The 19828-nt window shown below is 43.6% G+C and overlaps 1 protein-coding gene across 7 annotated transcripts in view; it reads right to left on the bottom strand.

Annotated features, from left to right (window-relative positions):
- Positions 1-394: 394 nt before the first annotated feature.
- The window catches only part of lpp (LIM domain containing preferred translocation partner in lipoma), a 185554-nt gene continuing 166120 nt past the window's right edge, over positions 395-19828 (bottom strand). For all 7 annotated transcript variants that reach the window (XM_080431290.1, XM_080431296.1, XM_080431291.1 and 4 more), the window contains 3 exons: positions 9069-9247; positions 6413-6533; positions 395-5313 (listed from right to left, as the gene is read on the bottom strand). In XM_080431290.1, coding sequence (XP_080287416.1) covers positions 5185-5313; positions 6413-6533; positions 9069-9247 — 429 coding nt within the window. In that variant the 3' untranslated portion in view covers positions 395-5184. The remainder of the gene's footprint in view (positions 5314-6412; positions 6534-9068; positions 9248-19828) is intronic.

Here is a 19828-nt window from a genome sequence, read left to right as displayed (position 1 = left end):
ATTAGAACTCCTTCCAACGCTATGGACCAGAGCTACAGGTCTACTAAGGACGTAGGGAGCGGCAGGGATTCCCCACGTGTGAGATGGGAAGTAATGCTGAGTGAGTGTGGGGCAGCCACTGGTGACTGAGGAGCTTTTAAATGACTGTTGAAAAGAACAGGAAGGGCTGCATGAAGACCGGCGATGAGAGAGGATCGCTTTGATCTGCACACAACCCTGCCCAGGGAGGTCACCGGCTGGCTGCTACCTGGGCGATCAGCCAAAGGGCAGTGTTAACAGGCAACTGGGAACTGGGGAGAGGATGCAAGGCTTTCCCCTTTGGCTGAGGGTATAGTAAAATAAAGGATGATTTTCACATTCATATTATTCCCAGAACACAGAGTGGCAAACAAGGTGATATTGCAAAGCTTTTTATTGATGGAAATGAGAGAACCAACAATTAACTAAATGCCCCCCTGACAGAGATCAGATGATCAGTGCCGAGCTGAGCGGAGGTGTGGTGTGTGTGATTTAAACAGTAGAGGGCCAAATGCCACCCTCTTTCGCCTTATTTATTCCTAGTCGTGTGCCGGTGTCGCGCACAACGCGTTGCGTTATGAGCTTGTAGATCTGCTGTGTTCGGTACGTGACTGCCACACACAAACTAAGAATAAATCAGGCTTTAAGCTACCACAACCACAGAGGCAGATCATATTTTGGGGCATTAACCTACACAAGGCAACAGAGGTATCCTCTTTGTCTACTTTGGCAAAGGTAAACAAGGCAAAATCCATTGTGAGGCACATCGAAATTATGTCCAAACACGCAGCATTGAGACAGTGATTCAATGCCGGTTGTCCGAAGGCACTTTGCAAACGTAGGCAACATAAAGACAACACACAGATACAACAAATGAATGAATAATGCATTAACAAAGTGTTCTTTCTAGAAGCCTTGAGCTTTTGATCGGAATGAAGGAAAAAAGAAAGAAAGAAAGAAAAGCATTCAAATGAAGAATACATTATAACTAATTCTGTCCATTGATCACATGGGCAATACTTTATGAATACTGTAAGTAGGAGATTCACTCTCTGCATCAATCTGCTCCCAGCCGCTTACAGCGGAGACAACCACGATGGAACCAAACAGAATCACACTTTAGACAAAGGTGTGCTGATGAGGTATTCAGAGGATCATTTTGCAGACATTCATTTGACATTTTCATAGCCTTCTAAGACATCCAATATTAGTTAGTGGCCTATGTAGCGCCTGAAATAACTAATTACTGTTTGATTGATCCGATTATGCTGTTTATCGACAAAGAATTTTGTTTTAATCAGTTGAACCATATTATGCCCAACCGACTCAACTGACCTGAACTCAAAACTTGTGTGTCCTAATAGTGTCATTATCTGTCTCCCTGTTGTGTTTAATTTTGTAGTGATATTTTATTGTTCCTGGTTTCTCTGTTGTAGTTCGGGTTTTACTTTACAGTTGTGATCCTTCTATTTGGAAGTACATTCTTAGAGTTTCCTGTTGTCCTTTGTAGTGGAAAAGCTCTAAAGCTGGCTCTTTCTCCACCCCATACAGTATGAATGGGGCTGTATGGACCTGGCTCTGTTCCCATCCCACCACTCTATGAACAATAATCATCAAGCCAAGACAAAGCCCATCATCTGTACAATACTACATCTACTTATACATACAAATATAAATATAGTAACCATAAATATGAATATTATATATCTATATATCCCACTTGGTGTTAAAAAAAGATATGTTAAAAAGTAGTCATGCTATATCATCTGATACCAGTCTGAACCTGCTGAAGCTGATATTGTGGTTTTCTCTGTCTATGACCCGTCTGTACATTTGACAAATTCCTGGTAGCTGTGCTTAGCGAATGAGTTCACCATTTAAAAGAAAAAAGAAAAACTTGGAATAAGATTGAATAGTCAAAAACTTGGAATAAGATTGAATTGTAAATACAGCACTGTAAACTTAATAAATAAATACATGTTCGCCTCAAATGCCTGTGGCACTGGTACAGTCAGTTAGTAGTTCACTAGGATGACTGCTCAGCCATTTCCCCAGCAACAGTTCAACTCGACAACCTAACAATGGCATTCAAAGCCTATGATAAAGTGCTGTTTGCCGTGTAAGGCATGTTGCTGTGGAACCTTGCCAGAGATACAAGTGCTCTCACTGTCTCAAAGTGCAGTTGGTGAGCAGCCACTTTCAAATGCTCACATGTTACAGTAAGTGATCACTCGATCAAATTTCAAGGGGAACAATTGAGTTTGTTTTTGTAAGCCAAGTGAGTAAGATTAAACAAGAACCCTAGATGTGTCCAGCATTAAGAGGATTTGGGTTTTGTTGTTTTTGGCACTAGGACTTCTTCTATGATTAATCAGTACACCGTCTGCTAATACGGTAATGGTGAACTGAAAAGAAACAACTTACTGTATGGAGGATGCTGGGGGAGAAATATTGATTTAAAGCCATCAACGCATCATAAGGATTCCACATGATTAAAAATCTTGAGATGTCTCCAAGACGTATCTCTTGATGGTTTTTCAAGACATTATTGTGGACTCTTTAAGATGTCTTCATTAATGAAGTCCACCTCAGCACGTTGATACCCCATTATCTTATGAGTTAATGACACTGCCGTTTTTGTATTTTTACACTTCTGTGTGTATGGCTGAACCATACCTCCATACACAATGCTTGTTCAGGCCTTGGACAAAGTGAGGGCTTCCAACTTAGACAGTAAAGACAAAAACAATAGGAGCCTGTGTTGTTATGGCTGCCTGACTTCTCCACCCACATGCGGGACGGGGGAGTGAAATAAGGGATGGGTCTGCCTCTACATACTGTGTACAGTATGCTGGTGAAGGTGTCAGAGCCATGGAAATCACATAACTTATCCAGACAGTCGGTAGCACACCTGTTCACCTCCGCCTAAGTTAACAAGGCAAGAGACAGGGCTCCATTGGAATGCTAATTTTGGTAACAATAAAGCCTTTTTTGGATTAATTAAACAGTTTTATTGTTTATTCAGATCCACATTATCTGTTGCCGTAGCAACAGTTTTCCTGCTTCAAAGGGACAAAGGGTGCCCTAATTCAAGTCTAAATGTCAAATCACTATTAAGTTCATACCTCATAAATGGCTTATTAGCACACCTCGTTTTAAAGTGTTACCCTGTTCAGAGCATTACCGTGGCTGACATGATAAATGACTGCTGTAATTGGGCTGGTATGCAGATTAGCTACTTTACTCGCCATCACTGTATACTCTGTCGAGTTTAAATGGCACTGGAAAGGCAATACCACAACATGTTGTAGCACAGAAAGTATTACAGCGAAGAACAGTGCAGAGATGCATCGTTTCTCCCTTACTTTGGTAACACTATATGAAAAAAATATAGACAAAGGTTTCAACTGGGTGTTGTGTTCCTAACAAAGAGATCGTAATAACAGAGACTTGCATAGTACTGTAGATAGATCAAACAGCATGGACTGTTTCAACGAGACAATACAGTATGCAATTCAAAGTAAAATAACAGACATTGTCTCCGTTTGCCAATCCAACGAAGCACAAGAAACCAGCAACATATAACATAAGATACATTTTGTCAAGTGATGATTGTACAAGACCAATATATGGCTAAAGAAGTACTGGTATCATTCTCTTATGTACTGTATCATTTAAGCTCATAAGTCAATCAATAATTAATAAGTCTCATTAATGAGCCTTATTGACCTCCGCTGTTATAGTCTATAATATAACACTATAAACAAACAAAAAAATGTACCAATGTCATTCTGGAGGGAAACACATGGTCCCTTCTTTTCCCATCAACTCTATAAATGGACATGGAAAACATACATAAGGTGTACTGTCAATATACTGTATATATAGATTCAAACATAAAAGATGAGTATCAATGGGTAAAACTGATCCTGACATACAGTGACAAACAAATTCACATACAAAGTCCAGTACCAACAGCATGATACTTCTTTTGACTAAATGTTCGTTAAGGACACATAGGTTCAAATCTGTACAGTTTAAATATTTCCTAATTCATAAAAATTCTCCATATCTTTTTCTATAAAGTGTCAATGCAATTAATATAAAAAGAAATTGCATAGCCATCTCATACCCATGTCCTCAGCGAGAGATGGGAAAAATCTTTTAAGATTAATAAACAATCAATAAACTAATCTATGTAATGGTACGTGGAAAAACAATGTGGAATGTGTAAAGTGGTACGAGACCAAATTGCAAATCTATCCAGCTGAATGGGTTCACTTAAATGAAAAAACAAAAAAACATCAGTTGTATTCACCTGTTCCAAGCCACAAATAAAAGCATTTTCCTGTGTTTGGAATGTCACCATTGTACACAAACAGAAAGAAATGTGCCTGGCAGAGATGGTCGTGTTGCTTAACTGATACTAAATTGTTTAGGTCTGGAAGACTTATGCCTGACTTATACTTCTACAGTCAGCCACTGGCGTGGCGCAAGGAAAATAGCAGATGTACAAACTTACAACGCATCGCATTACAATGTGTTGAGCTTGTAGAACTGCCATTTTACATGCACTATACGACATGCAACCAAGTGTAAATCAGGAATTAGAATGAGCTAATTCATGATAGAATGAGCTTCAGTGTGTTCTTGCGTGTTTATATTCCATAAATACCATATATTGTCTACATTTTAATGTGTTTGGAATGTATTGTGTGAATGCAGAAAAATTAACATTAACTGCATTTTCAAAATCGATATATGATAATAATTTCTATAAATACTGCTAAAGCTACAGTTCTGAATGCATCCGTGTTGATGTGTCAAATGCACCGGGTTCATCTCAGAACGGTTGGGTGAAAATGCCACGTACGATTTCACAAGTAACGCAGTAAATATACATAAAACACACAGACTCCTTTTGCTGTGATTGTACCGAACTCGCCCTCAATATTATACGTGGGCACATCGCCTCGTTCTAGTTATTGCAGCTAAACACTGTATATATGTCTCTGTGAAAGGAGGAGAGCATGGGGTGTGTGTGTGGTTATCAGAGAGAGAGAGAGAGAGAGAGAGAGAGAGAGAGAGAGAGAGAGAGAGAGAGAGTGCGTACTGAGTGTGTGTGGGGTGACACAGTGGAGTTGACCGGGCGTTGGGGTGGTTGGTTCAGAGGTCAGTGGTGACCTTGGCACTGAGGGCCTGGATGCGGCTGGTATTGCAGTTCTTGCAGAGGACATGGCGGTCCAGAGGATAGCAGCCCTGGTTATCACCCTCTGACAGCAGGGAGCCACAGTCCTGTTGGAAACACGCACACATACATTTGAATTACTATACTTGTGAGGACACACACACACATTAATTTTCAAAAATAATGAAAATTGCCGATCTAATTTTTTTGTGAAAGATTCAGATTTTTTAGGTATAAAATATATATTTTTTGGTATAAACCAGTCCATCTGTTGATGTTAATGTGTGATCCTTGTTCGATAAGTCTTCTCTCATCGAACACTTAAGTGTTCCAATCTAATATCTTCTGCTCTTAGCTAACCTTTAAAGCTACTGAAACGCGATTGGTTAGTTGTGTTACTTTTAACCTCACAACTAACATCTTCAGAATCAGAATCCATTTTATTGTCACATCACAGATTTGCAGGTGTGTAAAGGAGTGGCTGAAATCCTTTTCAGTGCAAGGTCCGTCATTTGTAGTTTTCAGTAAAAAGAAGAATAAGGGGGGGGGGGGAGGGTACAGATAGAGGAGAGTAAAGGGAAACGGGAAGGAAATAATGTACATTTATACATGAAGCATAAACAGTAGCAGGTTTGTACATGAGGTTAGACATACAGCACTGGAGCAGAATAGACTTGGTATTAATTTGCTTGAATTGTTTCTACGTTAGTGGGCAAGTGTAATTGCTTTTATTTGCGCCACAGTATTATCGTATTATTTAAAGGTTTTTATGTAAGTTGTATTCTTTTAAATTTTTTCTGCCACGACCAGAACCCGAGTAACACATTTTGTTCTGTACTTGTATGGAATGACAATAAAACTCCTTGAATCCTTAACTTTTAGTGACATAGTCCATATGAGGTAAAAAATAAATAAAATGTTTTTATCATACTGCTGCTGCTGACAGACCGTAGCTGGTTGCTACATATGCAAGACTGTGAACTTGGCGGAGGGGAGATGGAAGCTATTTTGAGCAGGTAAAGAGGGATAAATTAATAAACACACCTTGAGTTCATGTATCCCTTCACACCATGCCATATGCTCTAGTCTAGTAGAACATACAGGAGATGTAGGGAATGCAAGGACATTGCATTCCACAACTTACGTGCCATGCCACATAACACCAATACAACCCACACTTCACACACAAACGCACACAGTACATACCTCACAGCGGTAACACTGCACGTGGAAGTCACGGTCGAGGGCCACGATGCGGACCGTCTCCTCCTGGCCCGGTGCCGGCATGATGGGCTCGGAACACACGCAACAACGCGGGGCAAACTTCCTGCAACCGCACCAACAGAGAATAAATCAATTCAGACTAAAAACTGCCTTATGGCACACACATGCTTTCTATACGTTTCAGTCACACTGTCGATGACCTCAATCTTTTTTTAAAGTATTCTCTTTCAATATAAATGAGTTCTAAAATGCCTTCTGGAACTCCAGTTGGATGCAGACAACCGTGGTTTGGATGAACATGTTAAGTCACTTGTTGAGGCTGGTTTAATTTATCTTTTAAGCGTCTGGCAACCTGTTGTTCATGTGTTATTTTTTTCACATTTTGACTATTGCAACTCTTTGTACAGTACTTGGGTCGTAGCCAGCAGAGTTATTAGCCCTGTTTTAACCTCTTTCCAATGGCTTCCAGGGCAGTTCAAGGCTCTTCTTGGATTGGCCCCAAGCTACATTAGCAAGCTTTTAATTAAACCTTCACAAGCCTGAACGCACCCCAACATCCTGAGGGAAGGTCCTTAATGTCACCCTACAGACTACCACGGTATCTCTTCCAGGGCCCCTAGACTCTTGAGGTACTTTATTGGTCAGTCATTGTGACGTTTGCAATTATATACAGTGCACATTTACTGCTTCCATTAGATTTTATTTTATTTGATCCCCTGCCAAAATCCTTGATTTTGAGAGCTTTGTCTCTTGTTCAGCATCTTGTAACTATTTTTTAAAGGTGTTGTATAACAATTATTATCCTATCTTATTTAGTTTTTCAATAGTAAATGTGTTATATCATCAAAGAGGCTCTATGAGCCACCTACTGTAGATGATCCAACTTTGCCCTGGTTCTAAAAGCTTCACCTGACGCATAATATTTAAGGAAGCAGCTTAACGGTCATGCTAGTGGAATGCACGGCGGCCTCACCGCAATACATCATCAGTGGCATTTTGCCGTTTGCTTTCATGCCTTTAGGTCGAGTCATTTGGGAAACACCTGAGCAGGAACAGGTTTCTCTAACAATGGGGTCAAAGGGGATATGAGAACGGCACTGAGGTTTCGGGTCAAGTCAGGTGACTGGAGGCGATGTCGACACTTCTACTAACAGGCTCGGCGAGTGGCTGGGATTCAGGAAGCAAGGGGGGCCTGTGGCGTCGGGATGCCACAGCCAGAGCAGTGAGAACGACATGGCCAAACACAGCTGTTCCTCGACACAAAGGGCCGCATTGTTGAGGTCATACTTGTCATGTGGAAATTAAACAGCGGCCCGGCAGCGCTGCTCCGCAATGCCGTGGACTCACTAACGGCAAGATGTTTACTTCTGTTTCCCTTTTGGTCACTGGGTAAGGTAACACTTCTGGTAAGGCACTTTGCGCAATCCATATACTGTAACTCAGACACAAGGGTTTACTGTCAAACGCATGCGTGCCGTCACTTCACAGCAGAGTGAAGAGAGGACCCAATACATCCTGGAGAATAACTGTGACCACGTTCATTACTACATAAAAGCCATGTTTCTCTAGTTAAAATGATAGATTGATCGAATTTTGGCTCTAACATGGATACAAACATTGTCGATCATTTTTATCTGCTGCTTCTGTGCTCTGTGAGCAAGCAACTCACAGTGTATTCATTCTTATTCATAACGTAACAGGTCTCAAAGTCACACTTTTAACAACTGTTAGCAGATTCTGGAAAAAGGCTGGTTCGTCATTTTCTTCTGCCAATGCATCCAGGCGTTGTTGCTTGCGTTAGTTACACCAATAGTATGGATTTTTGTTGTGTTAGGCAATTAAGGTTAATTAACAACCAACCAATAACCAATGTTTTGGTTACAGTTTTGCTAGTATAGCTTAGCTTGACAAGATGACCCAATGTGAGCTGACAAGAACACACATCAGTAGGGGTGTGCCGATATATCGTCCCGTGATATATCGCGATACGTTTTCGTGACGATATGTATCGTTTTGAAGAATAGAAAATATCGTTTTGAATATATATTTTTTACAATAATAATAATCAGGCATGCAAACAGCCCCGAGGTGAAAAGGGTGACAACATGTTGGTTTTTTATCGGGTCAGGTGTCACACTATTGTAGCTGAAAAGCTACAAGTTTGCATGTCTGAATAATGCAAAAACAGAATTATTTGTTTGCATTTGCTTTTTTTCTCCCCCATATATTTTCATAATAAAAAAGTGCGTATCGTATCGAAATCGTATCGAAGTTGTGAGCCCAATATCGTATCGTATCGTTTCGTGAAATTAGTGTATCGGCACACCCCTACACATCAGACACAACACCGTGTGTGACGCAGGACATTAACCACATGAACCCTCGTGTGCCTATTCTGGGCATGTCATAACAGGGTAACATGAATACAGCAAATTAACTTTCCTAATAAGTTTATGTTCAATGACTTCTTTTCGTGGAATGGAGGTATGCAGCAATGCAAGGTTTTATAAAAGGTCAACATCACTTTAAGTGTTGTACATTCTGTATGAAATCTTGGAAGGATAAAGACTGTAATTTGAAAATACATCGTTTTCGTCCCACGGAACATCCGTTCGTTGAGCAATAGAATGATCCTTACTTGTGGAAGTCCTCAATGCAGTGGATGTGGTTGGCAGCATCCACAGTGAAGGGAATGCCATCCAGGCTGCGCTGGCACACCACGCACGTGAAGCAATGAGGGTGGTAGGCTTTTCCTGTGGCCCGCAGGATGCGCTCCATGATAGGCTTACTGCAGATGGTACAGGACTCCAAAGTGTTCTGTAGACACACACACAGAATTGTATTAATTATGTATTATTGTACTACAGTATGTCAGTGAGGACTGTCCATTGATTTCAATTGACTGCATGAATTCCTCAAACACTTAACCCTAGCCTTCGCCACTACATCCTTAACCCTCACTTTAATAGTTCCTTTTCTAAACCGGACCCTAAACCTAAGCCCTTGTCTTACACAGTCAACGTGCACAACACTACGACACAGGAACTGATGATGACGTTTTTGTAATGAGGCATTCCCAATAGGGCCTTTAAAGGACGACTTCACCCATTTTTAACCCCTCTTCTTATATAATTGGTCCTCATGCTTATTATAATATGGTACCATTTTTGTCTACCCCGTCTGTGTCTCAGAGGAGGGCTGTGGACAGTTCAGAAACCCGCCTACCAGTGACATCATCAATGGGGAATTCAAGCTGAGAGAAACTGCAGGCTTTCTATTCCCGGAAAGTTAGCATGCTAGCCATGCTAACTAACAAGTTAGCCATTGTTCTTGCGTTAATAAAACATACAAAAATGTAATCTTTGAAAAAAAAAAACCTGCCTAATGATGATGTCACTGGTAGGCAGGTTTCTGAAATGTCCACAGCCCTCCTCAGACACAGACGGAGTAGAAAAAAATGGTACCATATAATAAGTGAGGACCAATTACAGTATATGAAGATGGGTGAAGTCCTTTAAGCACTTAAAGCCTATATACTGTACTTTGTTGACTACTGTAGGTTCCCTCATGGGTCTATACTTGGTCCCCTCCTTTTCCCCCTCGACACCAAATCTCCAAATAGCCGATCTACAAGCTAACAACATGTCACACTGCCACGTGTAGTGAGCTTGTAGACTGGTTATATTCACCGGATGCTCACCTATTTCGTCATGCCCAGAATAGGGACGCTTGGGTTCATGGCTAAAGGCCTAACAATAATCATCCTCAGAACTCTAATCTCTGTGTGTGACGAGTATAAGGTGAATATCGCCACTGAATAGCACACAGTCTGAGCCAATCGGCATCCAAGGACCAGAAACCACCCGTTTTCCTGAAGAGGCACGTGTCGGGACTCGGGGCCCATGCAGCAGATAAATCGACACTAAACAGCTCTGGCAGGGCTGTCCTCGGATGGCCCCGAAGCCCCAGGAATCTGATTAGCAGCTCCCTCGAACACAAACCCGGTCGTTTTTCAACTGCCCCTCCTCCCCCCAGCCTTCCCAATACGTGCAAGTGCGGGCAGTAAATACTTCCACTTTGTGATGACTGCAGGTTTTCTGCAGCCAGGCGACCGGGCAGCCAGCCCACTGGGGGTGGTGGTGGTGTGCGTGCATCTCTGTGTGTGTGTGGGTGGGTGGGTGGGTGGGTGTGTGTGTGTGTGTGTTGTGGGGGTGGGGGTCGTGGCAGCCGTCTGCCTCTGACTTATCTGTGGCATCCCTCTTCTTAATATCTACTGGGAGACACCATTTGTTATTCCAATATTTCATAAATAACGATTGCCTCTCTAAACAGCAATGCAATTACAGGGGGATGGATATATCATGTGAGGGCTGATCAATGAGGGGATGTGGCGCACACGCACGCGTGTGTGTGTGTGTGTCTGTGCGTGTGTGGTGGGAGGCGGGGGGGCTGAGGGGCCGCTCTGGAGCATAGGCTGTTCTGCCCAGGCATTTCCTGGATGTCTGCATCCCTCTGATCTCTCCCTCTCTCTCTCTCTCTCTCTCTCTCTGTACGCTTGGCCGGGCTGAGAACAGCACGGTTCAGCTGCTCTTGTTGTAGCGGCCACAATGTTTCCAAACAGAGCTTGGGGTGTGTAGCAACACTGCGCTGTGCCATCCCCCCCCCCCCACGTGCTGCTCAGAGCATGCTTCCTGTGGTCTGTGCGGTCTTGGAGGTGGGCAGTGCACACAGTCTCCGCTAAAGTCATGTTGTTTTATCGTTATTGCGGTCAGAGTGGCAACCAAAAAATGCTTTTGAGTGGACCTTCTGATCACCATAGCAACGAACTTGGCCACTTCTTCTGTAGTTGTCTTTGCTCTGTTCTTGTGGTCTACTACTTGGAGCCAGCTCATCATGGCAGCGCGTTCTGTGCACCCTGAATTGCGCAATCCATGTTTCATGTGGACTGCGTGGCGTACGGCGATATGACGCAATCTCGGCCTGCGTGACAGTGTGCAACTCCAAGATTTTGTAACTCCTCGGATGGGGTGCACAGCCCATGCTGCCATGATTGGCTGGTGAGAAGGCATGGGATGGGAGCAGCTGATGTATGACTTGAGGGGTGAGCCACAGTAAAAAAAATAACAAAAAATAAAAAAGAGAGGCTTTAAAAGAATGGGGCTGTTTCTTCAAAGCACTCCAGCAGTGGCATTATTTCATGAAAAGCATGAGTGCAGACGAGCTCCATTTTCGTATTCACCCCCCCCTCCCCCCTTCCGACAGTGTAATAGAAATAAACATTAATCCCAGGGCAACGTTTGTGTATAAACAATGTCCGTATCGCAACCCTCCTCCATCCTGGAAGAGGAATAAAGCTTTTAATGAGCTTGCTGCACTGAACCCTCGAGGTTCGCCTCACTTCTCTACCCCTTCTGAGAGAAACACAGAGAGAGAGACAGGGGGGGGGGGGGGTTGGAAGTGAAGGAATGTGTTTGCAACCTGAGTATACTAACGAGAGGCTAGTGCCAAAAACTAACACGCTGCCCTTGACTCAACTCTTACTCATCGGTCTGCATTTCCACTTGCTTATTCTCATCTGCTCTTCATGTGGGGATACTGTACCTTGTTTGGTTTAACTAGAGCATGTGATTTCACAGCACACATTTCCTCCAGGCCACTGTAATGGGTATATTACTCGAAAACCCAAATTGCAAATTTCGGGCGCCAAAATGCTGTGGCCGCAATTATTGGCCGAAGTCCGACCTCCTTTCAGGGTCTGTGAATTAATTGAAGTCAGCACTCCTAACTTTTGTCTTCTTTGTGTCGGGAAACACTGGACATTCATTAGCCGCACATTCACTTTAACAAAGGGACTGACATCAAAGCGAGTAAAATATTGCATTTGTATTTTGAATGTGGTTTGTTTGCAACTTATGCAAAGGGACTTATAAAACTGGATCTCAACGTGAGGTATGGGAACGCCCATAGGGGTCAGAACAAAAAGGGATGCACGCACATCTCCATAAAAATGTGCAGGTGCTGGACTCAAAAATACACACCATAGAAAGAAGAGGAAGTCCGCACACAGCACACAACGTTTCGACCCCTTCGGGTCTTCATCAGGTCATCAACGCCCATAGGGGACCTTGAGGGGGTTCCAGGAGGTCTCCAGCTAAATGATTGAGAAATACTGTAGGAACCAAATTGTCCCTCTGAAAGTGTTCAAATTGAACCGAATGGACCTGGCTACATCTGTACACAGAGTTGAATTAACACACGTTTTTACAGTGTAGACTGGGGTCACAGAGGTCGTATCAAATGGCGGTCCATGGCCTAATGCAATATCAAACTGAGGGTCCTTGAAATAAAAAAAAAGTGGTTGAGAATCACTGGTTTAGAATACGGGGCATACAGTAAGTGTCTGGCCCTGCTGCCCTCTGTATGTGAGAGCTCCAGTTGCAACCTGCCACTAGAGGGCTGTATCTGTCTGTAGATGCCCGGGCTGTACCCCCCCACCCCTTTCTAAATGTGATGTATTCAAGCACATGTATTGCTTTTTTTCCCTCTCTTTTTTCTTCTCGGCCTCATACATTTCTCTAAGTGTTTGCCCAGAAGGCTAAACAAATGTCTAGGCAGATGAGGTGAAAGTGAATTTAGGTCAGCCTGACTCTCACTGAACCGATGGGTTGAGTGGCTTAAGTTAAAAGTCAATTGTGGGCATCTTTTTTGTGTATAAGCTTTTTCAATTTCCTACAAAAAGGAGCTTGTAGTAGTAGTCTCTGTGCACGCCAACACCGCCACGCAACACTGATGCCCTCGCCAGGCCTGCCAGGGCTGGCCTCATGATTTAGCCCCAGAACAGTCAAACAGCGTTTGACACGGCTGTCTGTCGACATAAAGGCTGCGATGGCAAACAAAGCACAGCGCCGCAAGTTAAGAGGTCCCCCGTGCACAGATCCTCACACGTGAGACACAAGCTTGATAGAGTGCCTGTCTGAGTTATGCCGTGATTTGTGCTTTGTCGCGCGGCGGTGTCGCACGCTGAAAATAGCGGATATACAAGCTCACAACGCGTCGCAGTTGTGAACGCTGTGCTATTTTCCGTGAGCTAGTAGATCTGGTATTTTCATCGGACAATAGCACAAATTAGGCAATAGAGAGAAATGAGTCCAGAGAGAGAGAAAGATAGGCGTCTCTATGTCCACTGTTGATAGTAAAACAATGCCTGAAGACAGATGTCTGCAGATGAACTAGTCAACAACAATCTGAAATCTGCACTGGCATATCACAAACTTTAAGCTGCTCACTATCTGCTCCCACCGTCTTTAATTATTTTTATTTTTATGGTCACACATTTTTACACCTATCCGTTCTCATTTTACATGGCAGAGTCAGGCTGACAGGAGGGGAGGCATTGAGTCCACAGCGAGAATGCAGAACGATTTATGCCCTGGCACGCCGTGCTCACAGCGGGCCAAGTTTGCAGTTGATTTGATACAGTCTGCGTCCAAACTCTCACAGAATGTGCTGGTCGTGGCCCAGTGAATTAAATCACGTTCGCGTTTACCCAACCTCAACTCCAGTGATATCAAACAAACAAACACTTACTAGAAAGATCTGCGCACCACCAAGTTTGTTTACCGTACTTATTTATTTACGCCGTGTCCATTGAGTAAGGGACATTGGTTTAAACCGTGGCTTGAACCACGAGTCAGGGTTTACCTGCCGACTTCCTGAGGCAAGAATACTTTTTTGAAGCTCCTCAAACAGCATCTCTTTCACTCAGCGTTTGAAAAGATGAAATCTAGCAGCACCCGCTGATAAAAATCATGTTGGCACATGGGATCAAGGCTTTCTATTATTATGTGTAAACATGTAGTGATGTTCCATTACTCTGTTCACGTTTTTGTGACAATGAGAGAGAGAGGGAGAGACAGGAAAGGCAGGAGAGGGGATGACATGCAGCAAAGATCCTCGGGTCGGTTTCGAACCCGGGCCAGTTGCCGGAAGGACGATTGCCTTATTTATATGGTATATGTGCTCTTACCAGGTGATCCAGGTATCCGCCTGTACTCTGTTCATCTTTGCGTGAAAATAACGCAGCGCATAGTGCATGTACAGTACATGATGGAAGTTCAAAAGTCACAAACAACTTTGACTATGAATTGTAATGTTTTACTGTGAAGCTCCTAACACACTTTTCAGGCAATTTACAGCTACACAAGCTTTTTAAGGTGCGTTTAGGTTAGCCTCACTTATCCAACCTTTGGATAAGTTCAGAAAATTATTTGAGTGTTTTATTCATTGCCGATGTACATGGATTTCTCTACAAGGGTATGCTGCTGCCTGGTATAGTAGGTACATTATTGAGTTATTCTCATTTGACTCCAAAGCGGCTCAGGAGAGCATCTACAGTACAACACCCTGAAGACTCTTACATTTATACATGTATGTCTGCATGGGTATTCCATCAAAGACAATACTTGAGGAGAGAATTACCTGCAGTAACATCTGACTTGGGATCAACTTAATAATTCAACTACTCATGCATATTGCATTACAGAATTGGCAAAAATGTCAGTATTTAGGGGCATTTACAGTAGATGCTGCATGTCTGACATCTACACTAATAATAAACCGCTGCTCAATTTCTCAACAAGTACAGTACGTGAGCAACACTGTTGGAAGGATATCTACTGTACCTTCAAGAGGTGAAATGAAAAATCTGTGGAACATTGACTTGAGAGCCGCCGGGAGCAATCAGGTCCTTTTCTATTCAAAGTCTGGGAAAAGGCAACAGATAGGCCTGTTGTTGTCGGCGACTCAGCGCTAAATGTAAATTGATCAAAAGGCATTGGAGATAAGAAGCAAAAATCCAGTTTCAATGTGTTTTCCACAGTCTCCAGCCAAGTAGTGGAGGTTTGTAGCCAAGAGAACCTGCCAGATTCCTGTGAGGGACATTGGGAGCTCATTTAAATCTTCACACAGTTGGAGGGACTGTGGGAACTCCACCCTTCCCTGATGTATTGGTCTGATGTGTGCACGCGTACTTGCGTGTGTATGTGTGCACGCATGCGCTCGGGTGTGTGTGTAGAGTACCTAGTTCTTTGTCACCTGGAGAGGGGGGCTCGATGTAATGAAGCCCAACACAGTAAAATCAGGAGTGCACATTTAACCGTGAAAAAAAGTGACCCTTTCGGAGTTAAAAGAACACTAAAGATTTGAGTGCATAGAGACTTTCCCTCTACTTCCTGTGAAGGTTATCCAGTGCAAAACCTCCTGACATTTTGCCTCCCTGAGGTGGGGTCTAACACCCCCCCCCCATCAGACGGTCTAGGAGGATTCCCGTCCTTGACATCGGTCTCTACATTTACATTTCATTTCATTTCACATGGGTAATTACTTTCCGTCGACGTTCCATGGACAGCGTTCCCTGGCGGTGCGGGACTCGTTCCATCTGTCTGTGCAACTGTTCACATGCAAAGCATTATGCGCATATTAAGACGGGGCTTTTACATGACATGTCTCGCTCCTCTGATGAAGCGCATTAGACTTTTATAACCGTGTTGTGTAAATCACTACACACAGCACCCAGTATTTTCCTACCAGGTACGAAAACGGCTGCCTAGACAGTCGATTGAGGCTTGTGCGCGTGTGTGTGTGTGTGTGTGTGTGTGTGTGTGTGTGTGTGTGTGTGTGTGTGTATGAGTGCGCACACGGTGCACGCATTAGCAAACCGTTATGTATGTTGGCTGTGAAACTGGTGTGCGACTCTTCTAAGGCTTTTACTAACTCCCGGCTCAGTTCACTCCGGGGAGCGCTGACCTTGAAAGTATCAGCTGTATAATTCAGAGAGAGAACATTTGTGACAGTCATTAATGTGTGTGTGTGTGTGTGTGTGTGTGTGTGTGTGTGTGTGTGTGTGTGTGTGTGTGTGTGTGTGTATACATGTCAGTCAGACAGGGTGAGTGTTCCAGGGCTCAATGCCTGTGACCTGAAGGGGCCCTGTTTCCGCTCAAGCACAAGGTGCCGTTCGCCCTGTTCAGCCCAGCTGAAAAATGTGTCTGTCCGTGTAATAAATAGACGCTGGCTTATGGATGACCAGCGTGTGCTGGAATGGGATGGCATCCCGCCAGAACCCTCCTATCTTGATTTGTCTTCCGCGTTTAGTTTATATCTCGGCCAGGACAGTTTATTACCAAAGGCAGCCCCTGACTCAGCCTTAGTTCTGCAATCCCTTACCGGCGCTGACTGCCACTGAGCTCTGCCCCCCCGGAGGTCTCTCTTCCATTCCACGGACACTCCATGAATACAGACAAACTTAAACAGAATGGCACGAGTGCCAAACGTGATTGAAACATTTATAAATCTAACCACACTCGGTGCTGTGACAAGTGCAGCAGCCACATCTTTTCCCAGAGAAGTATCATATTATTTTGTTCACAATTTTTGTTGACAATAGGGCTGGGCAATGTATCAATACAAGTGTTGTCTTTTCCTGGTTACAATACTGTAATTTAAGCCTTATTTTATACTTTCACAACTGGTAAAAACAGCAGATATACAAGCTCACAATGTGCGTTGTGAGCTTATAAAACTGTTATTTTTTTAAAGAAAATATATATGGTATATTATCATCACAATACGACATTATCGTCACAATATCGATATCGAGGTATTTCGTATATCGTAGATATTTGATTTTATCCATACCTATCACCCAGCCCTAGCTGACATGCAGATCTGTGTCAGGTTCATTATTAATAAAAAAAAAAGGTGGCAGCGGGGTCCTGATCCCTTCTCCAGCTGAGGCAAAGTACTGTAGCTGGGCTGCCTGTCTGCCTTAAATTCAGCTGGGCAGCAGAATGTGACCCCTCTGGACATTGGGTAATGTCTCCTGCTCCGGTTACAGAGAGAACCTGACAAAGACCCAGGCAGTACTTCTCTCATGCCATGAGTTAGAGTGACATTGTGGTGGGTCAGCGTTGGGCCACAGAGATTTTTTCTTCTCTGGCTTACTCCTGGGGGCAGGAAATGTGCTTCGACAAGAGACATGAGGAGGGTTTACAGGGCCCAGTATTCTGAATCCCTTTTTTCTCCCCTTGTCCAAACAGTATATTCTAATAACAGGGCCTGTGCTATTCATTCGCTACTGCAGCTTGCAATGGATACGACAGCTCCGTACAGTGCGATACAGTAATAAGAAGTAATGACCTGCTTGAGTGTGGCTCACACCCACCATGCAGCACACTTGTATGCGCGCATAATTGTCTCGGCAAGTCTGGAGAAGTACTAAGAAGCCAGATCCTATTCAGGCAAGTGCTATCTAATTGGCTCACTCCTTTGAGGAATTAGATCAAGTTAATCATGTCTGAATATACAGAACTCAATTAGAACTCTGCGAGCTAATGCAGACAGCCATGAATATTTGATGTCAGAGTCAGCACAAAAGCTGAGGAGACGCTTCAGACGACCAGTAAACAAACAAGGGAGGGGGCGCCTGGGTAGGACACCTGGTAGAGTGTGTACCATGTCAAGGCTAAAGCCTTGCCGCAGTTGGCCTTGGTTCAAATCCGTCTCGAGGCCATTTGCTGCAAGTCTATCTTGTATTGTGTAAGTCACTCTGGATAAGAGCGCCTGCTAAATGCGAACTACTTAAATCCTATACTTGGTTGACTGGGGTCCCCCAGGGCTCAATACAGGCTCCGCTCCTTTTTACCAAATCTCTTTGCCGAACATAGCCAATCTACAGGCTCACAACGCGTCGCAACATGTTTTGAGCTATGTTCACAGAACGTTCGACCCAGAATAGACGCTAGGGTTCATGTAAGTTCCTAAATTGTACATTATTGTTAGTCACCCCTTCTCTCTCTTTCGCCTATCCTGTCTCTCTACTCACTGTGACTATCAAACATATTATCTTAAAAACAAAACAAACAAATAACCAGGGAGGGGGTACATGCCACCGGCGGTTATCATTGTGCTCCACACGGTGCGGGTATGGCAGCTGAAATCCACACGTGAACGCAACGCTGCTGAGCATATGGAGGCCGCGATCCCGCCACACTCCGGCTGCGAGTGCGAGCCTCTGGATCTGACTACCTGGATATCCATCACGCCGATATGACAGGTGTGTGGGCGGTGTGTAGTCAACTCTAAATATAACCGTTGTGAGCTTGTAGATCTGCTATTTTCAAAATATACAGCGCTTCTGCGAGCGCATTTTTGGGACTCCCGACGATCTTTTCATGGACAGTGAGGTGTACAAACTTACAGTAGCTTGTCCTATGTTATGGAGTTATGTCATAGAGAGTTATGAAGACTACAACCTGGCTGGGTTAAGGATATAAACCCGACGCTCCAATCTCTTATTAACGTGGCGGCACGGAATCACTGCAGCCTTGCCGAGTCTGACTGCTTTATTTTAGTGTAACTCGAACATGCACTGCTCGGTATGGGGTAAATAAATTAATATGCAAACGTATTCCATTCATGGTGATGTGATTGTTATCATAATATGTCATTCATGTAGGCTACAAGCCTACGTGACAAAGATTGTACCGCTACGGATTACATGAAAGACACAGTTGCGCGCGTGCGTGCGTGCGTGCGTGCGTGCGTGAGTGAGTGTGTGTGTGTGTGTGAGTGAGTGAGTGAGAGAGAGAGAGAGAGAGAGGCGTGTGCGTGACTTGACAGGCAGCGAGGCGAGGCGAGCCGGCGAAACTCTTTCTTTTTGGTTCTTTCATGTCGTAAAATCAGGGTGTTTCCAGAATATTTTAGGGCGTGTTATTTAAATGACGCTCGTTTTCAGACGTGAGATTTATCAAGGCTGGGACCAAATGTACGCTCGGATCGGCTGTGTAGGATTCGTTGATAAATGTGACTTCGACGTTGGCGTACGGCCGAATATATGGAAAAATATACGCCGGTTTATACGTTCCATTGATAAATGAGGGCCATTAAGTCTATTTAAATGAGCCTGCAGCAGCTAAAGTCAAATCCTGACTTTGTGGTGTTTCCTTGTAAAGATTAAGCATGAGGACAGACAGACAGACAGACAGACAGACAGACAGACAGACAGACAGACAGACAAGCTCATCAGCCTTACTGTCAATCATAATTTTCTGCTGATAACTGACGGGCCGGGCGCTACTATGTGCACTTATTCCTTTACAATAGCAGAATGGGAAAATCATTTGGGAAGCTTAGCCAATGAGACAAAAAAAAGAAGCCATTTACTTTTAAATAACAGAAGTACAACACTAGATAATGAACATAATTACATTTAAACAACTTGGCTTCCATGACCTTGGCTATCTCTCTGCAATTCCGCCTGAAGAGCCAGAACTAGATTAAGGGTATTGTCTGGGAAAAGAAAACCCTCTCTATTACCGTGGTCTTCCAATTCTCTGTCATGAC

This window comes from Gymnoscopelus braueri, assembly GCF_963280865.1.
Source record: "Gymnoscopelus braueri genome assembly, chromosome: 6".
Lineage (NCBI taxonomy): Eukaryota > Metazoa > Chordata > Actinopteri > Myctophiformes > Myctophidae > Gymnoscopelus > Gymnoscopelus braueri.
Note: the sequence above shows the minus strand (reverse complement) of the source record. Positions and strands in the feature narration are given on the sequence as shown.